The 17,946-nt window shown below is 39.3% G+C and overlaps 1 protein-coding gene and 1 long non-coding RNA gene across 11 annotated transcripts in view; one reads left to right on the forward strand and one right to left on the reverse strand.

Moving 5' to 3' along the window:
- Positions 1 to 17,946, forward strand: part of LOC134735626 (uncharacterized) — a 53,325-nt gene that overhangs the window by 17,237 nt on the left and 18,142 nt on the right. The window lies entirely within an intron of this gene.
- The window catches only part of AHI1 (Abelson helper integration site 1), a 220,960-nt gene continuing 217,444 nt past the window's right edge, over positions 14,431 to 17,946 (reverse strand). For all 10 annotated transcript variants that reach the window (XM_055264859.2, XM_063631260.1, XM_063631258.1 and 7 more), the window contains one exon: positions 14,431 to 16,090. Coding sequence is in view for 3 of the 10 variants with exons in the window: in XM_063631258.1 (XP_063487328.1) it covers positions 16,069 to 16,090 (22 nt within the window). In the remaining 7 variants the exon portion in view is untranslated. The remainder of the gene's footprint in view (positions 16,091 to 17,946) is intronic.

The following is a 17,946-nucleotide window of genomic DNA, read 5'->3' on the forward strand; positions in this document are numbered from 1 at the left end:
TAGCATGCTCTATATTCTTGGCCTTGAAAATTTTTTTTTTAAGTTTGTAAAGGTAATTATGACTGTTTACAGTACTGAGGGCAAAGCCCCACCCTGGGCTTCAGGCCAGGGGCTCTGGGAGTTGAGTGTAGTGGGCTGAGCCAAGTCCAAGACAAAAGCACAATTATGCTCACCTAAAAACCCACGCTGGTGGTAGGGGGATGAAGGAAACACCCACACAAATGGGAGGTGTGTGGAGGGAGGAGCTTCCTTTGAAGTTTTGCATAAATCGTGGAAATTTTTTTCCTATAGAGCTGGGAATGAAGATTCTTGGTTTTCATCCTGGATCTCTTATTGAGTATTGAGCTGTGCCATAAGGAAATGGGCTTCCTTCTTACTTGATTTACCAATGTTTAAAACTGAACTTTAAAGACAAGAATTTTGGAAGAATTTAGAGGAAAACGGGACACCTTGTACAAGGTTTCACAAAGCTTTCTTAATTTTTTTGGCAGAAAGAAACTGAAGTCAGCCCCGGTGCAGTGGCTGACACCTGTAATCCCAGCACTTTGGGAGGCCGAGGCGGGCAGACCACCTGAGGTCAGGAGTTTGAGACTAGCCTGACCAACATAGTGAAACCCCGTCTCTACTAAAAATACAAAACAAAAACAAAAACAAAAACAATTAGCTGGGTGTGGTGGTGTGCACCTGTAATCCCAGCTACTCAGGAGGCTGAGGCAGGAGAATTGCTGAAACCCAGGAGGCGGAGGTTGCAGTGAGCCGAGATCGCACCACTGTACTGCAGTCTGGGCAACAGAGCGAGACTGCAACTCAAAAAAAAAAAAAAAAAAAAAAAAGGTACTCAAGTCAGACACCAAAAGACTCTCTTTTTTAAGCCCATCTCCCTTCTTTCTGATCCAGGTCCATTTTCTACTTATGAAAGTTTAAACACCACGGGGTGAAAAATTGTTGCTACAGCCTATTGGGTTCTCTGGGTCAGGAGATAATTAGCAAATACTCAACTACTTGCATACATTACCTTCCTGTTAACTCTGCTGTACTTTTTCTGCCTGCCAGGATTAAGGCCAGATGATTATTTGTCCTAATGTTATGAATCATTGACAAGAAAAGCGTGTAATGGCAGTGTTGACATGCCTTTACATCCATTGGCACCACAAGGTAACCAGGAGCAATCAGTGACAGGGAAAACTGGAACATATTGTGGGGGAAGTGGAGGGGGGGCCCTCCCTGGCCTCAGAATGGCTGGAGCAGGAATTCCTCACCACCTGCTTCAGTTCCCAAAAGGCAGGCTCTAGAGATTTGGTACCATAGTTCACAGGGAGAAGAATTTTCCCATTTAGTCCAGGAGGAATATGATTTTTAGGAAACAGATGCAGAAACCTGACGTTGGCTCACAGCGGCCTTGGTGAAGCCAAGGGCTAAGTTTCGGGGCATTGGCCTGCCCTTCATTGCTGCACACACCCAGATGCACACACCTGACAGAACTTGAGCAATCGGCTCTGTGTGCCCAGCTCTCCACTGCCTGGCAGCAAAGAGGAAAGGGGAATTACAGGCAGGCTTGACTTGAAACACTGCTCTGGCCCCACCTGAATTCCAGGTGCCCCAGGGAGTCCCTTCAACCACCTGGAATTGAGGCTGTTTCAAGGTACAGATGCGGTGTGTGTTTGTCTTGCTTTTGTTTGCACCTTCTACCAGCTGGAAGCCAGAAGGTGTGGGGCTCTGCAAACAATTTTGATGTAAATAAAGAGAATGTAAGAATTAAAAAGACACCTTGCAGCTGAGCCCAGGGCGGAGGGGCGGGGGTACAGGCTAAGAGAGGAGGGAGGTGGAAAGCGGGGAGGAGTGGAAATAGAGTTCCTCTAGGAAATAGAAATAGACACAGGGCCAATGTGGGATGATGTGATCCTGTTGCATATTTTCCATATGTTAATATGCCTCCATAAGATTCCTCCTCAGACCGGTTATTGATAGATAGAAAATAAGCCTGTGGGCCTAGATCTGCCTCTGCTCTTTATTTATTGAATGTGCCTACTATATGCCAGCACTAAGGTAAGCACTGGTAATAAATGTGAAAACACATTATCATGTGACAGACAGCAAATTAACACCTACAATGAGGCTGTTTATGGTGCAACAAGGGCTGCGAGTGATAAAGGGCCATCTCTGTCTCCTTAGGACAGTGTGGGAACACACCAAGAAGGAAGATCTTCCACAAGGACCTCTCCTTTCATCCCAAAGCAACCCTAATAGTCATAATTCTCACAAGGGTGTGGAACGCATTGGGGATGGTCTTTTATTCATCATTCTTTTTGGACTAGGATAACTTCTCCGTATCACATAAATTTTGAAAAAAAAAAGTTTACTCAAACGTTAAAGGTTTTTTTTGTTTTTGTTTTTTTCTTTGTTACCCAGGCTGGAGTACAGTAGCACAATCACAGCTCACGGCAGCCTCAACCTTCTAGGCTCCAAGCGATCCTCCCATTTCAGCCTCCCAAGTAGCTGGGACCACAGGCACATGCCACTATGCCTGGCTAATTTTTTTGTATTTTTTTGTAGAGACGGGGTTTCACCATGTTGCCCAGGCTGGTCTCAAAACTCCTGGGCTTAAGTGATCGGCCCGCTTTGGCCTCCTAAACTGTTAGGATTACAGGCGTGAGCCACTGTGCCTGGACTAAATGTTAAAGGTTGATGTAAATATGCAAATATTTCCAGAACAATATGCAACCTTGAGATCATTTTGATCAACCTATTTTGTTGAAGATTGTTTTGTAAAAGGTATTAGAAATTTGGAAAATATTAAATGTTTAGCTTTCTTCCCTTTTTTTCTTTTTCTTTTTCTTTTTTTTTTTTTTAGAGACAGGGTCTCACTGTTACCCAGGCTGGGGTGCAGTGGTGTGATCATGGTTCACTTCAGCCTCATTCTCCTGGGCTCAAGCAATCTTTCCACCTCAGCCTCCCGAGAATCTGGAACTACAGGTGTGTGCCACCACGCCTGGCTATTTTATTTCTTATTTTTTGTGGAGACGAGGTCTCACTATGTTGTGTAGGCTGGTCTGGATCTTACACATTTTTTAATAATAAAAAGTTACTTTTTGTCAACTGTGAGTGGAAGAAGCATTTAAAAGAAGCTAGTTCATTTTAAAAGAAATACAGTGTATAGTTTGGCACACTCAAGGGCAGTAACCTAATGATTAAGAGGGGAATTTTGGAGTCAGACATCCCAGAAATCTGATCCTGACACCCCAACTTAAAAGCTGTGCGATCTCAGACACATTGTTTAACCTTTCTGAGCTTTAGGGTTTTTGTTTTGTTTTTAAATGGAAGTAGTAATATCTACCTTGTAAGTTTATTCTGAATATTAAATGAGATAGTGCACATAACTTTCCTAACAAGAATCCTAGTTTACCTAGTGTGTGCTCAGCAGATGCTAGCTATTATTAAAATTAGTCTATAATATGAATAATTATAACAATAAACACTTTTTCTTTTCCTGATAAATTATGACTATAGGACAAAGTAAATTGGAATAATGGCAATTATTTTGTGAACTTAATAGCTGCAGCCTACTAAAGTGGTTAAATAAATTTTTGAGCAGAGTGATGTGGTATCACTAAGAGTAATTTATTTATTTTATTTTATTATATATATTTTTTGAGACAGAGTCTCCCTCTGTTGCCCAGGCTGGAATGCAGTGGTGTCGTCTTGGCTCACTGCAACCTCCACCTCCTGGGTTTAAGCAATTCTCCTGCCTCAGCCTCCTGAGTAGCTGGGATGACAGATGCTCGCCACTGCACCTGGCTGATTTTTATATTTTTAGTAGAGACGGGGTTTTGCCACGTTGGCCAGGCTGGTCTCGAATTCCTAGCCTCAAGTAATCCACCTGCCTCGGCCTCCCAAAGTGCTGGGATTATAGGCGAGAGCCACCACACTTGGCTAAGAGTGATTTATTTAATATGATAAATGCCAAAATTACATTTCTCTAGCTGTGTAGACAGAGTGGGTGCCATAGTGAGGTTACCCACAATGGCCTCCATTCTTAAGGAGCTGACCAGACTAACATTTATACTTAGAAGTATAGTTACACAAATCCTCAGAAGGAGTATAAACTCAAAAGTTGAAAGCACATCAAGAGTAAATTAAAGGTGTTCAGCAGCATTGCTGTCAGTAGCATAGAAACCCGAGTGACAGTGCCCTGACCATGCGCAGATGCAGCTGAACTGAACCAGTGCCAGAGGACTTTGAGCTCCATGTCTTTCCTCCAGCCAGTCAGTGTGAGTGTGACTTCTATACCTCGGTCTCGTGGTCATCAGGGTGCTCTTGAAACTTTTTTTTTTTTTAGATAGTCTCGCTCTGTCGTCCAGGCTGGAGTGCAGTGGCGTCATCTCACTGTAACCTCTGCCTCCTGGGTTCAAGTGATTCTCCTGCCTCAGCCTCCTCACCTGCAGCTGGGACTACAGGTGCGTGCCACCACGACTGGCTGATTTTTGTATTTTTGGTAGAGATGGGGTTTCACCATGTTGGTCAGGCTGGTCTCGAACTCCTGACCTCATGATCTGCCTGCCTCGGCCTCCCAAAGTGTCGGGATTACAGGCGTGAGCCACTATATCCGGCCAAAACTTTTAATGTCAACACTGCTGGGCTGGATATTGGGCTTGCTTGTTGAACAAAGAGTTGTGTGATAAAAATATGGGTGATGCAAAGGACTAGGTTCACTTAATGGCATGAAGACTCATCCAAGGAACTGTGAATCCTTATCATTGGATGATCAGACTCAGCCACAGTGATGCTCTGGACTTTTGTTTATAAATCTAGGAATCTTTTCTCTCAGATAACTATTGAAATTGTAAAGAAAAAAGTGACCAAGATATCAGATTCACAGGCAACAGTGTTTAGATATACAAATTTTTAGAAGTCTTTTGAAGGCTATTTATCCACAGATGAATGAGAATGCAAAATATGATGCAAAGCAGATTTAACCTTCTGGCTAATTTGCCTCAATAAAAAAAGTTAAAGACATAAAAGGAAGATTACATCCACATTTTAAGATTGTGTCTTTATGTAAATAAAAAGTTACTCAGCATGCACTTCAGGCATGAGTAAAGGTCTCCAAGTTCACAGCGTGGAAGGGACTTCCATCTAGGATTCCCCAGCATCAGGAGCAGACTGAGACAGTGATCAGTAGTCGTGTTAATGGTTAAATTTTGAGTTCAGTGAATGCTACTGGCTGAAGTCAGGCAGAGAAGAAAAAAGGGAGCCAGAAATGAGAAAAAAAGAGAGTGTGATATAGGGAAGAGAGAATGAAAAAAGAAAGAAGACAGCTGTGACCACGGGAAGCTATGGTAGAATGACTAATGAAATATTTTTAGATTTCTCCATAAATTCCCTATTCTTGCTGGGCATTTAGCATTTTAAAAAGATTATATTCCATTTGAGAACGTTCTGTGATACTGAGCAATTATAAGAATTGTCTCAGGCAGAAAAGATATATTGAATAATACATGTTGATTGATAGATGGAGAATATTAGTAGATTGTTATTTCAACCTTTCTATTGTGATCCACACCCAGGTCTGAACAGCATTTTCAGCCTCCTACTGTGTGCCAAGTCAGTGGCTGGTGTCATGCATACTAAGATGTGCATGATAGCATTTCTTTTTTTTTTTTTTTTTTTTTTTTTTGAGATGGTCTCGCTGTCACCCAGGCTGGAGTGCAGTGGCGCGATCTCGGCTCACTGCAGGCTCCGCTCCCTGGGGTTCATGCCATTCTCCTGCCTCAGCCTCCCGAGTAGCTGGGACTACAGGCGCCCGCCACCTTGCCCGGCTGATTTTTTGTATTTTTAGTAGAGACGGGGTTTCGCCATGTTAGCCAGGATGGTCTCGATCTCCTGACCTCGTGATCCGTCCATCTCAAAGTGCTGGGATTACAAGAGTGAGCCACCGCGCCTGGCCGCATGATAGCATTTCTAACTTTCGTGAGCTCACAATCTATAGGTATGTCAGTTTCAATGTTCTGTGCTAATGTCTTGATAGGCATTAGGTGTAGGGCATAATGAGAACACTGGGAGGTAACTCACCCAACGTTAACAGATCAGGAAAGGAATCTTAGTGCATGTGACATTTGAGATGAAACCAGAATGGCAATACCCAGGAAAGGCACTGGGAAAAAACTGTTTTCAAGTAGCAAGAACTCAAGGGCTTGGAGTGTCAATGGTCATCGGAGGGAAGTAGTGTGGTCCTGCTGCCATGTGAGCAGAGGACTTCCACAGCAAGCCAATGAACCTGGAAAAGCCACAGGAGCGGATCCTGGAGGCTTTTGTCCACCCTGCTGAGCTGCTTGCACTTTTTCAGCTGAGATCGGGCGCATTCAGGGTGGTATGGCTGTAAACAATACTTGGACTTTTACAGGTATCAACCAAGTTTCTTAATTTTTCTGTCACTTCCAAGGTGACTGAATTTCATTTGTGGTATCAGAGGGCACAAAAATAGATGTATAGGAATTATTCTAGGCAAACAGGAAGATCTCAATTGATTTAGGATAATGGATGGGGCTTCAGTGTGGAGTTTTAAGGAGGCCGTGGTGTAGTCAGGCTTGCATTTCATGAAGTGGTCTGTGGTACTTCCAAGCTGGTGAGTTGATCTCATGAAGCTTTAGGTCAAATGGAAATATATTGCCCCTTAATAGAAAACACAATTTATTTGCATTTGAACAATAACTATTGGATTTGAATATACAATGCATTAAATGACTGTGTTTTGTTTGGCTCATAAAAAGGTTTTGAAAAAGGAATTCTGGTCTTTTCTGCATATTTCTTTTTCCCATCTACAAAACATAATTAAAAAAATTTAAATGCTCTTGATACAAAAACATAAACTGTGGAAAGGACACCCTATTTCATAAATGGTGCTAGAAAAACTGGATAGCCACGTGTAGAAGAATGAAACTGGATCCATATTTCTCACCTTATACAAAAATCTACTCAAGGTGGATCAAAGATTTAAATCTAAGACCTGAAACCATAAAAATTATAGAAGATAATCTTGAAAAACTCTTCTGGACATCGGCCTAGGCAAATAATTCATGACTCAAACCCCGAAAGCAAATGCAGCAAAACAAAAATAAATAGGACCTGATTAAATTAAAAAGCTTCTGCACAGCAAAAGAAATAATCATCAGAGTAAACAAAAAACGCACAGAATGGGAGGAAATATTTGCAAATTATGCACCTAACAAAGGACTAGTATCCAGAATCTACAAGGAACTCAAATCAGCAAGAAAAAAAACATCCCATCAAGAAGTAGGCAAATGACATAAATAGACATTTCTCAAAAGAAGATATACAAATTGCCAGCAAACATAAATAAATGCTCAACATCACTAAACATCAGGGAAATGTAAGTTAAAACCACAATGAGATATCACCTTACTCCTGCAAGAATGGCCATTATTACACTTGATCTTAGCCAAAAGGCTGAGAAACGATAAGAATGGCCATCATTAAAGTCAGAAAACAATAGATGTTGGTGTGGATGTGGTGAAAAGGTAACAGTTTTACACTGCTGGTGGGAATGTAAATTAGTACAACCTCTGTGGATAACAATATGGAGATTCCTTAAAGAACTAAGCGTAGATCTACCAGCAACCCCATTACTGGCTATCTACCCAAAGGAAAATAAGTCATTAAATGAAAAAACACATGCACACACATGTTTATTGCAGCACAATTCACAGCTTCAAAGATATAGAACAAACCTAAGTGGCCATCAACCAATGAGTGGATAAAGAAAATGTGGCATGTTGCGCTGGGCGCAGTGGCTCACACCTGTAATCTCAGCACTTTGGGAGGCCAAGGTGGGTGAATCACCTGAGGTCAAGAGTTTGAGACCAGCTTGGCCAACATGGTGAAACCTCGTCTCTACTAAAAATACAAAAAAAAAAGAAAAAAGAAAAAAATTAGCCAGGCATGGTGGCAGGTGCCTGTAATCCCAGCTACTCTGGAGGCTGAGGTAAAAGAAATCGCTTGAATCAGGGAGGCGGAGGTTGCAGTGAGCCGAGATCGTGCTATTGCATTCCAGCTTGGGGAACAAGAGCGAAACTCTGTCTCAAAAACAAAACAAAACAAACAACAAAAAAAGAAAATGTGGCATGTATACACCATGGAATACTACTCAGTCATAAAAAGGGACAAAATAATGTCTTTTGCAGCAACTTGGATAGTGCTGAAGGCCATGATTCTAAGTGAAGTAACTCAGGGATGGGAAACCAAATACCATACGTTCTCACTTATAAGTGGGAGCTAAGCTATGAGGACATAAGGACATACAGTGATATATTGTCTTTGGAGACTCAGAAGGGGGAAGGTGGGAGGAGGGGTGTGGGATAAAAAACTATATATGGGGTACAACATACACTACTTGGGTGATGGGTACACTAAAATCTCAGACTTCACCGCTATATAATTAATCCATGTAATCAAAAACCACCTGTACACTAAAAGCTATTGAAATAAAAAATATTTTTAAAAATTCTCTTATTTGACCTGTGTTTGGATTTCATATTTTAGGTTCTTGCATAAAAATAAAATAACACAGAGAATTGCAGCAAAAACACAAACAAAAATGACTACAGGAAGAGACCATAAGTTGATTCCCAAAAACATATATCTAAATTAGCCTTACTAATTCACAGTTGCGTCTTACACAGGGAACACAGATTGGCTTGTCTTATAATTTATTTCCACATTTCTCAGATGTCAGTAAAGAATTTTCCTGTTTGGAAAAACACACCACTGGGCAGAGGGCACCTGGGTTCTGATCAATGGTTGTTGGTCTAGTCATTTGACTTCTTTGTAACTGGCTTTTAAAAGTGGGAGAATAATGCTTTTTTTGTCTACTAAAGATTGTTACGAGGCTCAAGTTTGGTAGAGTATGGAGTTCCTCTGATAGCCACTGTAGGGTGACAGCAGCCATAATAAATATGTGACAATTTCAAGGTGAAACAGAGCAGAAGAGCCAGGGTTCCTGGTTCAAGTGTCTGTCAACAAAATGGGCATTCAGCAATTAAGCTGTTGAGTAAGTGAATGTGTACACATTCACATTTTGACATACACATACATTAAAACACATATTTAAGTGTTAAAATTATTGAGGATCCTAAATTATAAAAATATATTTAGGAAAGTAGTCCTTAATTCCAGCTACTGGTAGGTAAATAGAATTAGTCACACTATCTGTATCCAGTTGTCAATATAGTCAAAAAATGAAAATAAATGGTGGGGAGGGCGAGAGGAGGGAGAGCATCAGGGCAAATAGCTAATGCATGCGGGGCTTAAAACCTAGATGACAGGTTGATGTGTGCCACAAACCACCATGGCACACGTATACCTATGTAACAAACCTGTGCGTTCTGCACGTGCATCCCGGAACTTAAAGTAAAATAAAAATAAAAATAAAAACCTAACGTCCTCCTGCCATGTGTGCATAGAAATGTCATTTTTCCTGACTCTCTGATGCCACCTTGCTTACATTTTTTACCTACTTTTACCCTCATTTTTTTCAAACTCATCATTTGTAATAACCTGGTTTTATTATTATTTTTTTAATTTCCTTTTTTTCTTTTTTTTGAGACGGAGTCTTATTCTGCCGCCCAGGCTGGAGTGCAGTGGCACGATCTTGGCTCACTGCAATGTCTGCCTCTTGGGTTCATGCGATTCTCCTGCCTCAGCCTCCCGAGTAGCAGGGATTACAGGCACACACCACCACGCTCGGCTAATTTTTTGTGTATTTTTAGTAGAGACGGGATTTCACTATGTTGGCCAGACTGGTCTCGAACTCCTGACCTCGTGATCCGCCCGCCTCAGCCTCCCAAAGTGCTGAGATTACAGGCGTGAGCTATCGTGCCTGGCCTATAATAACCTGGTTTTAAAGGGGGATTTATCAGAACATAGACCGTATTCTATGAGGGATATTCAGTTTTAGTTGTGTAGGAGGTTGAGAAAATACAGGACTTTTCAGCATTAGGATTTGATGATGCTGCTTTAGGTGAGAATGTTCCCTGAACAGCGGGAGTTGGCAGAAGGAGGCAGGGTGCTGCCACTGGTGTCTGTGGTCCTGGACAAGTCAATTGTGTGAAAGAAGGGTCTTCGTTCTCATGTTTTTGGGCACACCCTCCACCTGATTTCCCAACTGTGACATGGAATAGCTCTGGAGGGGGTCCTTCTGGTGGAGGAAGCGGGAGTGCACACAAGCTTCTCCATGGTCTCTCATTCACGTTTCCCTTGAGCTACTCAGTTTGGGGATCTGCTGGATGCTTTTCTTTTAAAACTTAAGCCCAAGCAACAAACCTCTTAGGTCTTCGAGACAGGATCCATTTCCAATAGTAAGAATAAAGAAGGAAAATACAAAGAACACACAACTAGTCAAGTGTTTACGGTTAACCTGCAGTAAGCAGGCTGGGACCACTTGAGACCCCTTGCCCAGCTTCTCACCTCTTTCCCACTGAGCAGGACTCATTCTCCATCACCTGGGACCTTTCCCCAACATCTTTTCCCTCTCACTGAAATGTCCAGATTTAAGGTTCTCAGACCCCCTTGACTCCACTTGTTTGTAGACTGAGAAACTGATCTTCCCTAGGAAATGGGCAAGGCCGTGGACCGTCATACAATATAGGTCTCACTTTTCATGGGAAGTATCACTTCACTTCTGGAGCAAGAAGTCTCGTTTACTACACAGCTCCATCCTTAGCATCAGTCACTATTTCACCTGCATCAAATTACACACATCAAGTAAAGAGCGGCTCTTTCTTTCACACTGATATGAACCAACAAATAACATATTGTTAGATAGGATCTACTTTGGCCAAAAACCCCACAAGCTTTACATTTTCTTCTTTCTCTGGACTGGATGGGGTTGGAGCAGGAATAATTTCTGTATTATTTGTACTTTAAGTTTGCAAATGACAAGACTGCAGCTTCCAAAAGAGGCTGGCACATAGAAGCTGGTCTTGTGAGCTTGGCTTACAGGAAAAGAATGTGTTCGAGAGACAACCAAGAGAGAACTGATCTTCAAATCTTCCAGGAGAGAATCCATCTTATCTAGCCCGAGGGACATGGCAGAGAAAAGACTGAACTCATGATTTAAGTCTGGGATATTTTCCATATTCTATATATTGTTATTTTGAAATTCAAAAACTAAAATCTGTCCTTGGCTACAGGGTACTCTAAATATAACAGCCTTATATTCATGTATGAAGGCAAAAAAAAAAAATCTACCTTCACTTAATGTGACTACAGGATCTCTAACAACTATAGTATAACAGTCTGTCGCAAGTGTATTGGATGTTTCAGTTTGCCAGACCTGTCATGATAAATTAATTACAGGATGTTGCAGAAATGGCAAAGCTCCAGCAGCATCTTGCATAGTTTAATATAGACCCATTTCCCCATTTCAATGTATTTGTGGTTAGATAAATCCTCAGAAATTTACAGCTGCTATAGACTAGTTTATTATGTACTCTGCCTGCACACATGATAAGTATAAGAATTCAATGTGCTTAAAGTGCATAGATTTTACTGATATTCCTTTACCACCATGGAAATATTTAGTTGCTAAAAGTAGCTTCAGTAGACACTTCTGAACGTTAACTTTTGTATAATACGCAGGGATGGTTAAACACATTACTGTGCTTAGCTTTTATTAAAGAATCATAGTTCAGGAAAAGTTATGTGGAGCATTTATACAGAATGGCCCTGTGAACAAATTTAAGACAAAAAAAAAACACAAAACCTTAACTACTGATTCTCAGCTGAAAACATCGAAAAACCAAACTGAAGCTACCAAACTTTTCTCCAGGGAACCTTCTTCCTTTAGTCTTGTGACCACTTTGCGCAAGCTTCAGTTGCTTATTTTTGCTCTGGCAGCAAGTTATGTTCCTCAACTTCTTGCTTTTTCCTCCTTTCAGACTATTTTTTTCTTATCTTCACTAACATCTCCACTCCAAGCAATGTTAAGAAATCATCCTTTGATTGGCAATATTTGAGTTTACTTATATAAATGTTTTATAAGGAAGCCATTCTTAAATTTCCTTCTATTCTTTCATTGGGCTCAAATGATTTTTATGAAGAAATGAACTACAATGAGTAAAAATCATATTGTTTAGTATTTAGAAATAACACTGAAGTATATATTGGGCCATTTTGACCTAAGTGATAAGAGGTAGAACATGAATTATGTGTGATGTACATACCCCCTTTTTTTAGATCGAGGAGAAACTAAAATTGCTGATTGTTAGCAGCACTAGCCTCCCTAGCTTTTTGAGACAAAAATAACCCATCTATAATCAATATGAATTTGAGGTGTTAGGAAAGCAACTTTAGAAAACAGACTGCTCACAACATATGCTTGATGGAGATTTGAAGGGGATCATTAGAAAAATAGCATTCTTTGTGTTTACAAAACAAATGTTTTTGTTATACAGTTCCCGCCTTAGCTTAAAGTATTTCCTATTCACCTTAATAATTAGAGCAGAAGGATATGAAGAATGAAGTGCCTCATTACCAAGTTTGCTTCCTGGGTCTCGGCAGAGAGTAGCTGTCTGCTTTTGCCTAGTCAGGCCATTGTTAACCCTAAATGATGCTGACGTTTAATTCTCCTGCATATAATTGTGTCCATCCATAGAATGAGTTCTCCAGTCAACACAGCCTTTTGATTGACATGCTTCTTGATGTTTTTATTATCTCATATATGACTGGAATGGCGCCTTTTTGGTTTCTTGAATAAAATGTTACTGTACACGTAATTAGTTTGATTCTATAGAATCTGTTTCTTAAGGAAACATAATTATAGTATGGAGTAAAGATTTACTAAAATAATTATCTGATAAACAAATGATCAGTTTTTTAAAAGAAATGTTCACTCAGATATATTTTATTTTATTTAGGTCACTGTTGAATGACAAACATTTGAGATGTTTCTAGTCCCTGAGTGTGGTCACAGGCACATGCCAACTGCTTCCTTACTCTTGTGTGTGCTGTCATGTCCAAATATCAGCATTTTCCTCTCCACAGCAACTGAGATCCAGTACTTTACAGATCACCCAGTGGAGTCTGAGATCTCCATTTGCAACTAGCAGTGGCTGGAGTTGTGCAGTTGGAGAAGTTACTTAACCTTCAGAACTTGGTTTCCTTAGTTGTAGAGCAGGGAAGATTATATCTCATGGATTTGATGTGAAGAGTAAATAAGGTCATGTACATAATAAAGTGAAGATTTGGGGACTATTTTTGGTACAGTTCAATTAAATAGAAACGAACAAATATATAGCTTAAAACATTTGGATTGCTTAAAAGTGTTTCCATAATTCACTAAACAGATATGGCCATCAGATGGAAATCATTTGAATACATACAAAAGTGTAAGGTCACTAACTTTTGTTATAGTTTCTAGAACTTCCTCTTAAAAATGTTTGTGGCTAAATATATGACTAAAGTGACAATATGTCACATGAAGCTATAAAATGGTAAGTTATTTCTCAGATACAGTCTTGCTGAGCTTCCTAAAGAAATCTTTCTTTAAATTCTTCTATAATTTAAAGATAATATTAAGGTCAAGTATTCATTTGTATGTGACAGAAACCCTGCACAAGATTTCAGAAGTACCAAGCGTTAGCCATTTAAAAGCACTGATTTTATTTAAAATATGCATTTTAAACATAAACTTGCATTCACTGTGTAAAATATTTCATGTTTTAAATCTTTTAAAAACTTCATTTTTATTCTAGCTTTCCAAGTCCTATACATAGTATCATTTCAATATTGAAGAAACATTAATCTTCAAGACAGAGTTGGATCAATAATTGGGCAGTGCATTTCTAACAAAGGTTTAAAAATATTTAGATATAGAAGAAGATAGCGTCAAATTGTTACTTGTTTGGAGAAAAGAGATGACATGGGATAAAATTCAACACTTTCAGAATAAAGATAACACAAACCCAATTTGTTATAAGGAAATGTTTAATGCCATACATCATCAATTGGATTCTGGTGTCTGATTTTCTGCTTGATTATCAGCTGGATCTATTGCTTGGAGGGCACTGTCATGACCTCCCCCACTCCATCTCATCTCAGATTGTGTGGTAAAGACCTTTTATTAATCTATTCATGAACATAACTCTAGTCTTACTTTGTCAGCAAGACAAACGGGAAAAGGACCGGGCTTTCAGTAGAGCCAAATTTTCCTGGTGTTTGCTTCAACTGCTATTTTTGTCTTTAGTAGTTGCAATATAAAAATAACCCTTTATTTTTCATATAAACATCAAGATCTTAGCAAATGCTTAGCTCCCCCTGACATATTTTTCATTCATCTTAAATTATTTCTAAACCTGTTGAAATTCTTGGTGATTCAATCAGAAAATCAACATATATCTCAAAATTATTAGCTGAAACTGCAGAGAAACAGATATTTTTATTTTTAAATTATCAAGTGCATTCACACGACAGAAAAAAACAAGCTTGTACAAGAGTGACTCAAGCTGGCTGGGCCCAGCTGTACCTGACACACAGACTTATGCATTCAGAACAATGAAAATTCAGTGCCATCAGAACAGACTTTTGGACTGATGGCTATAGGCTTCACCAGTTATCAGTGCCACTCAACACTTTCAAAAATGCCTTTTTTTAAAAGTTCTACACAGCGGGACATGTTTACCAATTTTTATGCCTCTACATGTGCAGGGATAAGAGCCAAATATATTTTTATTAGAAGGTATTTCACACTGGGTATACATCTGGGCAAAATTTACACCTCAATGCCCAACATTGTTTTTCTCACTTCTTATTTTAATGGAATTGACTGTCTAATTTGGGTAAGTCTTTCTAATTTTATATTAGTTTTCACTTTCTTGGGGCTAAATATTTTATCAGCAGAGCTTATCACACAGTTGAGAAAGGAGTCAAGAAAAGAACAAAAAATGAATACCCCATTATAATATCAAACTTCAAAACATATAGTCTATAATAATGACACTATTATTCTGGAACTTAAAAATAAATAATGCAATATGATAATGTAAAAATATTAAGTTTAAAATAAATATTAAACAATGTAAGTCTACAAAATAGGTATGTGCTTAAATATGAAATGCCTTTTTTAAAAAGTAAAGACATTTGGCACACTGTTGCCAGTCCAGCCAAAAATCACTTTTAGTTTAGGTCTATGAAGTTACCTATATGATTTGTTTTTAAGAAACACAAAATTTTAATTAGAAAGTAAATTGTTTTCTTTTAATGTCTTTGTTACTGAGACCGTTTTGAATACGCCATATTCTAAAGCTGCTTATCTTTTTTGTTTTTTGGAGACAGAGTCTTGCTCTGTCGCCCAGGCTGGAGTGCAATGGCGTGATCTTGGCTCACTGCAACCTCCGCCTCCCGGGTCAAGCGATTCTCCTGCCTCAGTAGATGGGATTACAGGTGCCTGCCATGACACCTGGCTGATTTTTGTATTTTTAGTAGAGATGGGGTTTCACCATGTTGGTCAGGCTGGTGGTGAACTCCTGACCTTAGGTGATTCACCTGCCTCGACCTCCCAAAGTGCTAGGATTACAGGCGTGAGGCACCGTGCCCGGTCAGTTGCTTATCTTTTAAATAAAGTGAATTTCAAAAACAGATACTTCATATTCTGGGCATAACATCACACATACAACCACATTACCAATATAATAATATTAAATGATTACTTAACAGACATCCTAACAATGCAAACACCTTTTATTCACATTTGCTGAGTAGCAATTACAGTGTTTTCTTCATTAGTTTTCCAACACTGGTAATGTAATTATGATGCAATTACTAACAATATAAGTACCAATACTTTGACCAACAACAATCACAATGGTTTATAACAACTGAACTCAAAGGCCACATTGACTTTTCCACCCACAACTTGATTCTGATTTTTCTAGAGTCATTCATAAGAACAAGAAGTGGATCCTTTCTTCCTCCTTAGTATCTGAAAATTCTGAACTCTGAAGAGAAATTCCATTTGGTTTAATTTGTCATTTTTACCTCTGTGCATTTGGGCATCTCTTAACTTTTCTTCAATTCTTTACTGGAAAGAAAAATACACAAAATGTACTAAATAAACTTGAATAATGTCTTCTGACTACAACCAAATCTTAGTGTGCTCAGGCAACAGCACAGGTAATAAAGGACACTGTGTAAAACACAAACACATACAAACACAACCGAAAAAGACCAAAATACTAATTTCCTATCTTCTAGTTTGCCTCTCAAACATTGTTAGCATCTTTTTGTATCATTAGCAATTGTCTAAGGCCTGCTCCTGCATTGACAGGTTAATGTAAGCAAGAAAGAAATATAATTCCCAAATATAGACACTGAAAACTCCAAACCATAAGTAACTTACAGAAATGAAGAGCAGGCAATCAGAGTATATGAAATTCTTCATTCAATGGGAAAAAAAGCCCTCACGGATGATATTCAGGGTTAGTGATTCGGAAGGATATAGATAATTTTATTAAATAGCATTCTTTCATCTAGTCTATGGTTATGCCTAGTTTTATATAATTAGGTTATTACATTTTTCAAATCAATTAAAAAATGGGTTGTCTCATTTTTGATCAAGATAGCAATAATTAAGCATCTAGATGTGGCTTTGATGTAAAACAAGTTATACAATTCATAAAAATCAAGAACCAATATGCAGATGAAACAAGAAGTTGCTTCCTTAGAGAGCATGTAGTATTTGCACTACAACTAGTGTGAGATAAACTAGTGGGGCTAAACCTAACATTTTTTAATGCAATCATTCATACAGCATTGGTAAGTTCTGGACTTACACAAAAAGGTTACTGTCCTTCTTCTACAGAGAAAGGCTTAATACCTGGTTGTCCTTAGAAAACACATGGCAGTTTCAGAACGATGGCAAATCTGGTTAAGGTAGCAGTCAACTCCATCGACCACTTCTGAGAAAAGTGACAGCTGGCACACTGTGGCAAGAAAGGGCAATGGCTAACCATTCCTGAAGGGCTTTCCCTGGGGGCAGAGGAGGGGTAGGGGACACCTGTGCTTTAAGGAACAGGCCCAATCTTAAATCAATGGTCGCACTATCTTTTCATATAAAACACATTTACACATGAGGGGCAAAAAATTCTTTATCACTTGATGTTTCTTGATTTTAAATCTGTTAAGCAGAGCTACTCCAGGTAAGCTTGTATCATATATAGAAGCCCAAAAATATGTTCCAGTGAAGCTCATGAATGCACATGAAGTTGAGTATAAAAATGGTACAGATAAGGCATGCCAAGGTATAATACCACTAGGGGCAAAAAAAGTCTCCCTGTACATATACAGAAAAAGTACGTAAAACTTTCACCAAATTAGGATCTGATAAAAATGGAAAAGAAAGTAGTTTCAATGAAGGCTGGGCTAAAGTCACACAGAGACATATAAACTTCTGCAACAGGCAGTGAGGAGGGTAAAGGATCTTACAGGAAGAATAAGGCAAAACAAAGTGAGAGGAAGAGAAGAGTTCATGGTGGTGGGAGGACAAAAAAGAAGAAAAACAGAAAAGGGAAGGGGGAGAAGAGAAGAACAGCTGGAAATTAGTGAGATGGATCCTGCACATGCAGAAGATGTAGGACAAGTAAAATCAATCAGGTGGTGACTGCACTGTAAGAAGTAAACAGAGAAGCCAGAAGGACCTTCAGGAGCAGAACCCAAAGAGAAATTCAACTCGAAAAATCTAAAGTAGGCAGCAAAGGTAACATCTTTGAGGGAAATGACTCAGACTCAGAAGAGGAAGAAACACACTGGATAGAGAATGACAAAGATGGCACATAAACGGGAGAAAAGAGACAGAATAAAGATGGTCAAGTGCACCCTTCGGACATTGGCGGCTCCCTCCTGACGATGGGAGGAAAATCAAGAGTGGCACACTGGCTT

This window comes from Symphalangus syndactylus, chromosome 2 (genome assembly GCF_028878055.3).
Source record: "Symphalangus syndactylus isolate Jambi chromosome 2, NHGRI_mSymSyn1-v2.1_pri, whole genome shotgun sequence".
NCBI lineage: Eukaryota > Metazoa > Chordata > Mammalia > Primates > Hylobatidae > Symphalangus > Symphalangus syndactylus.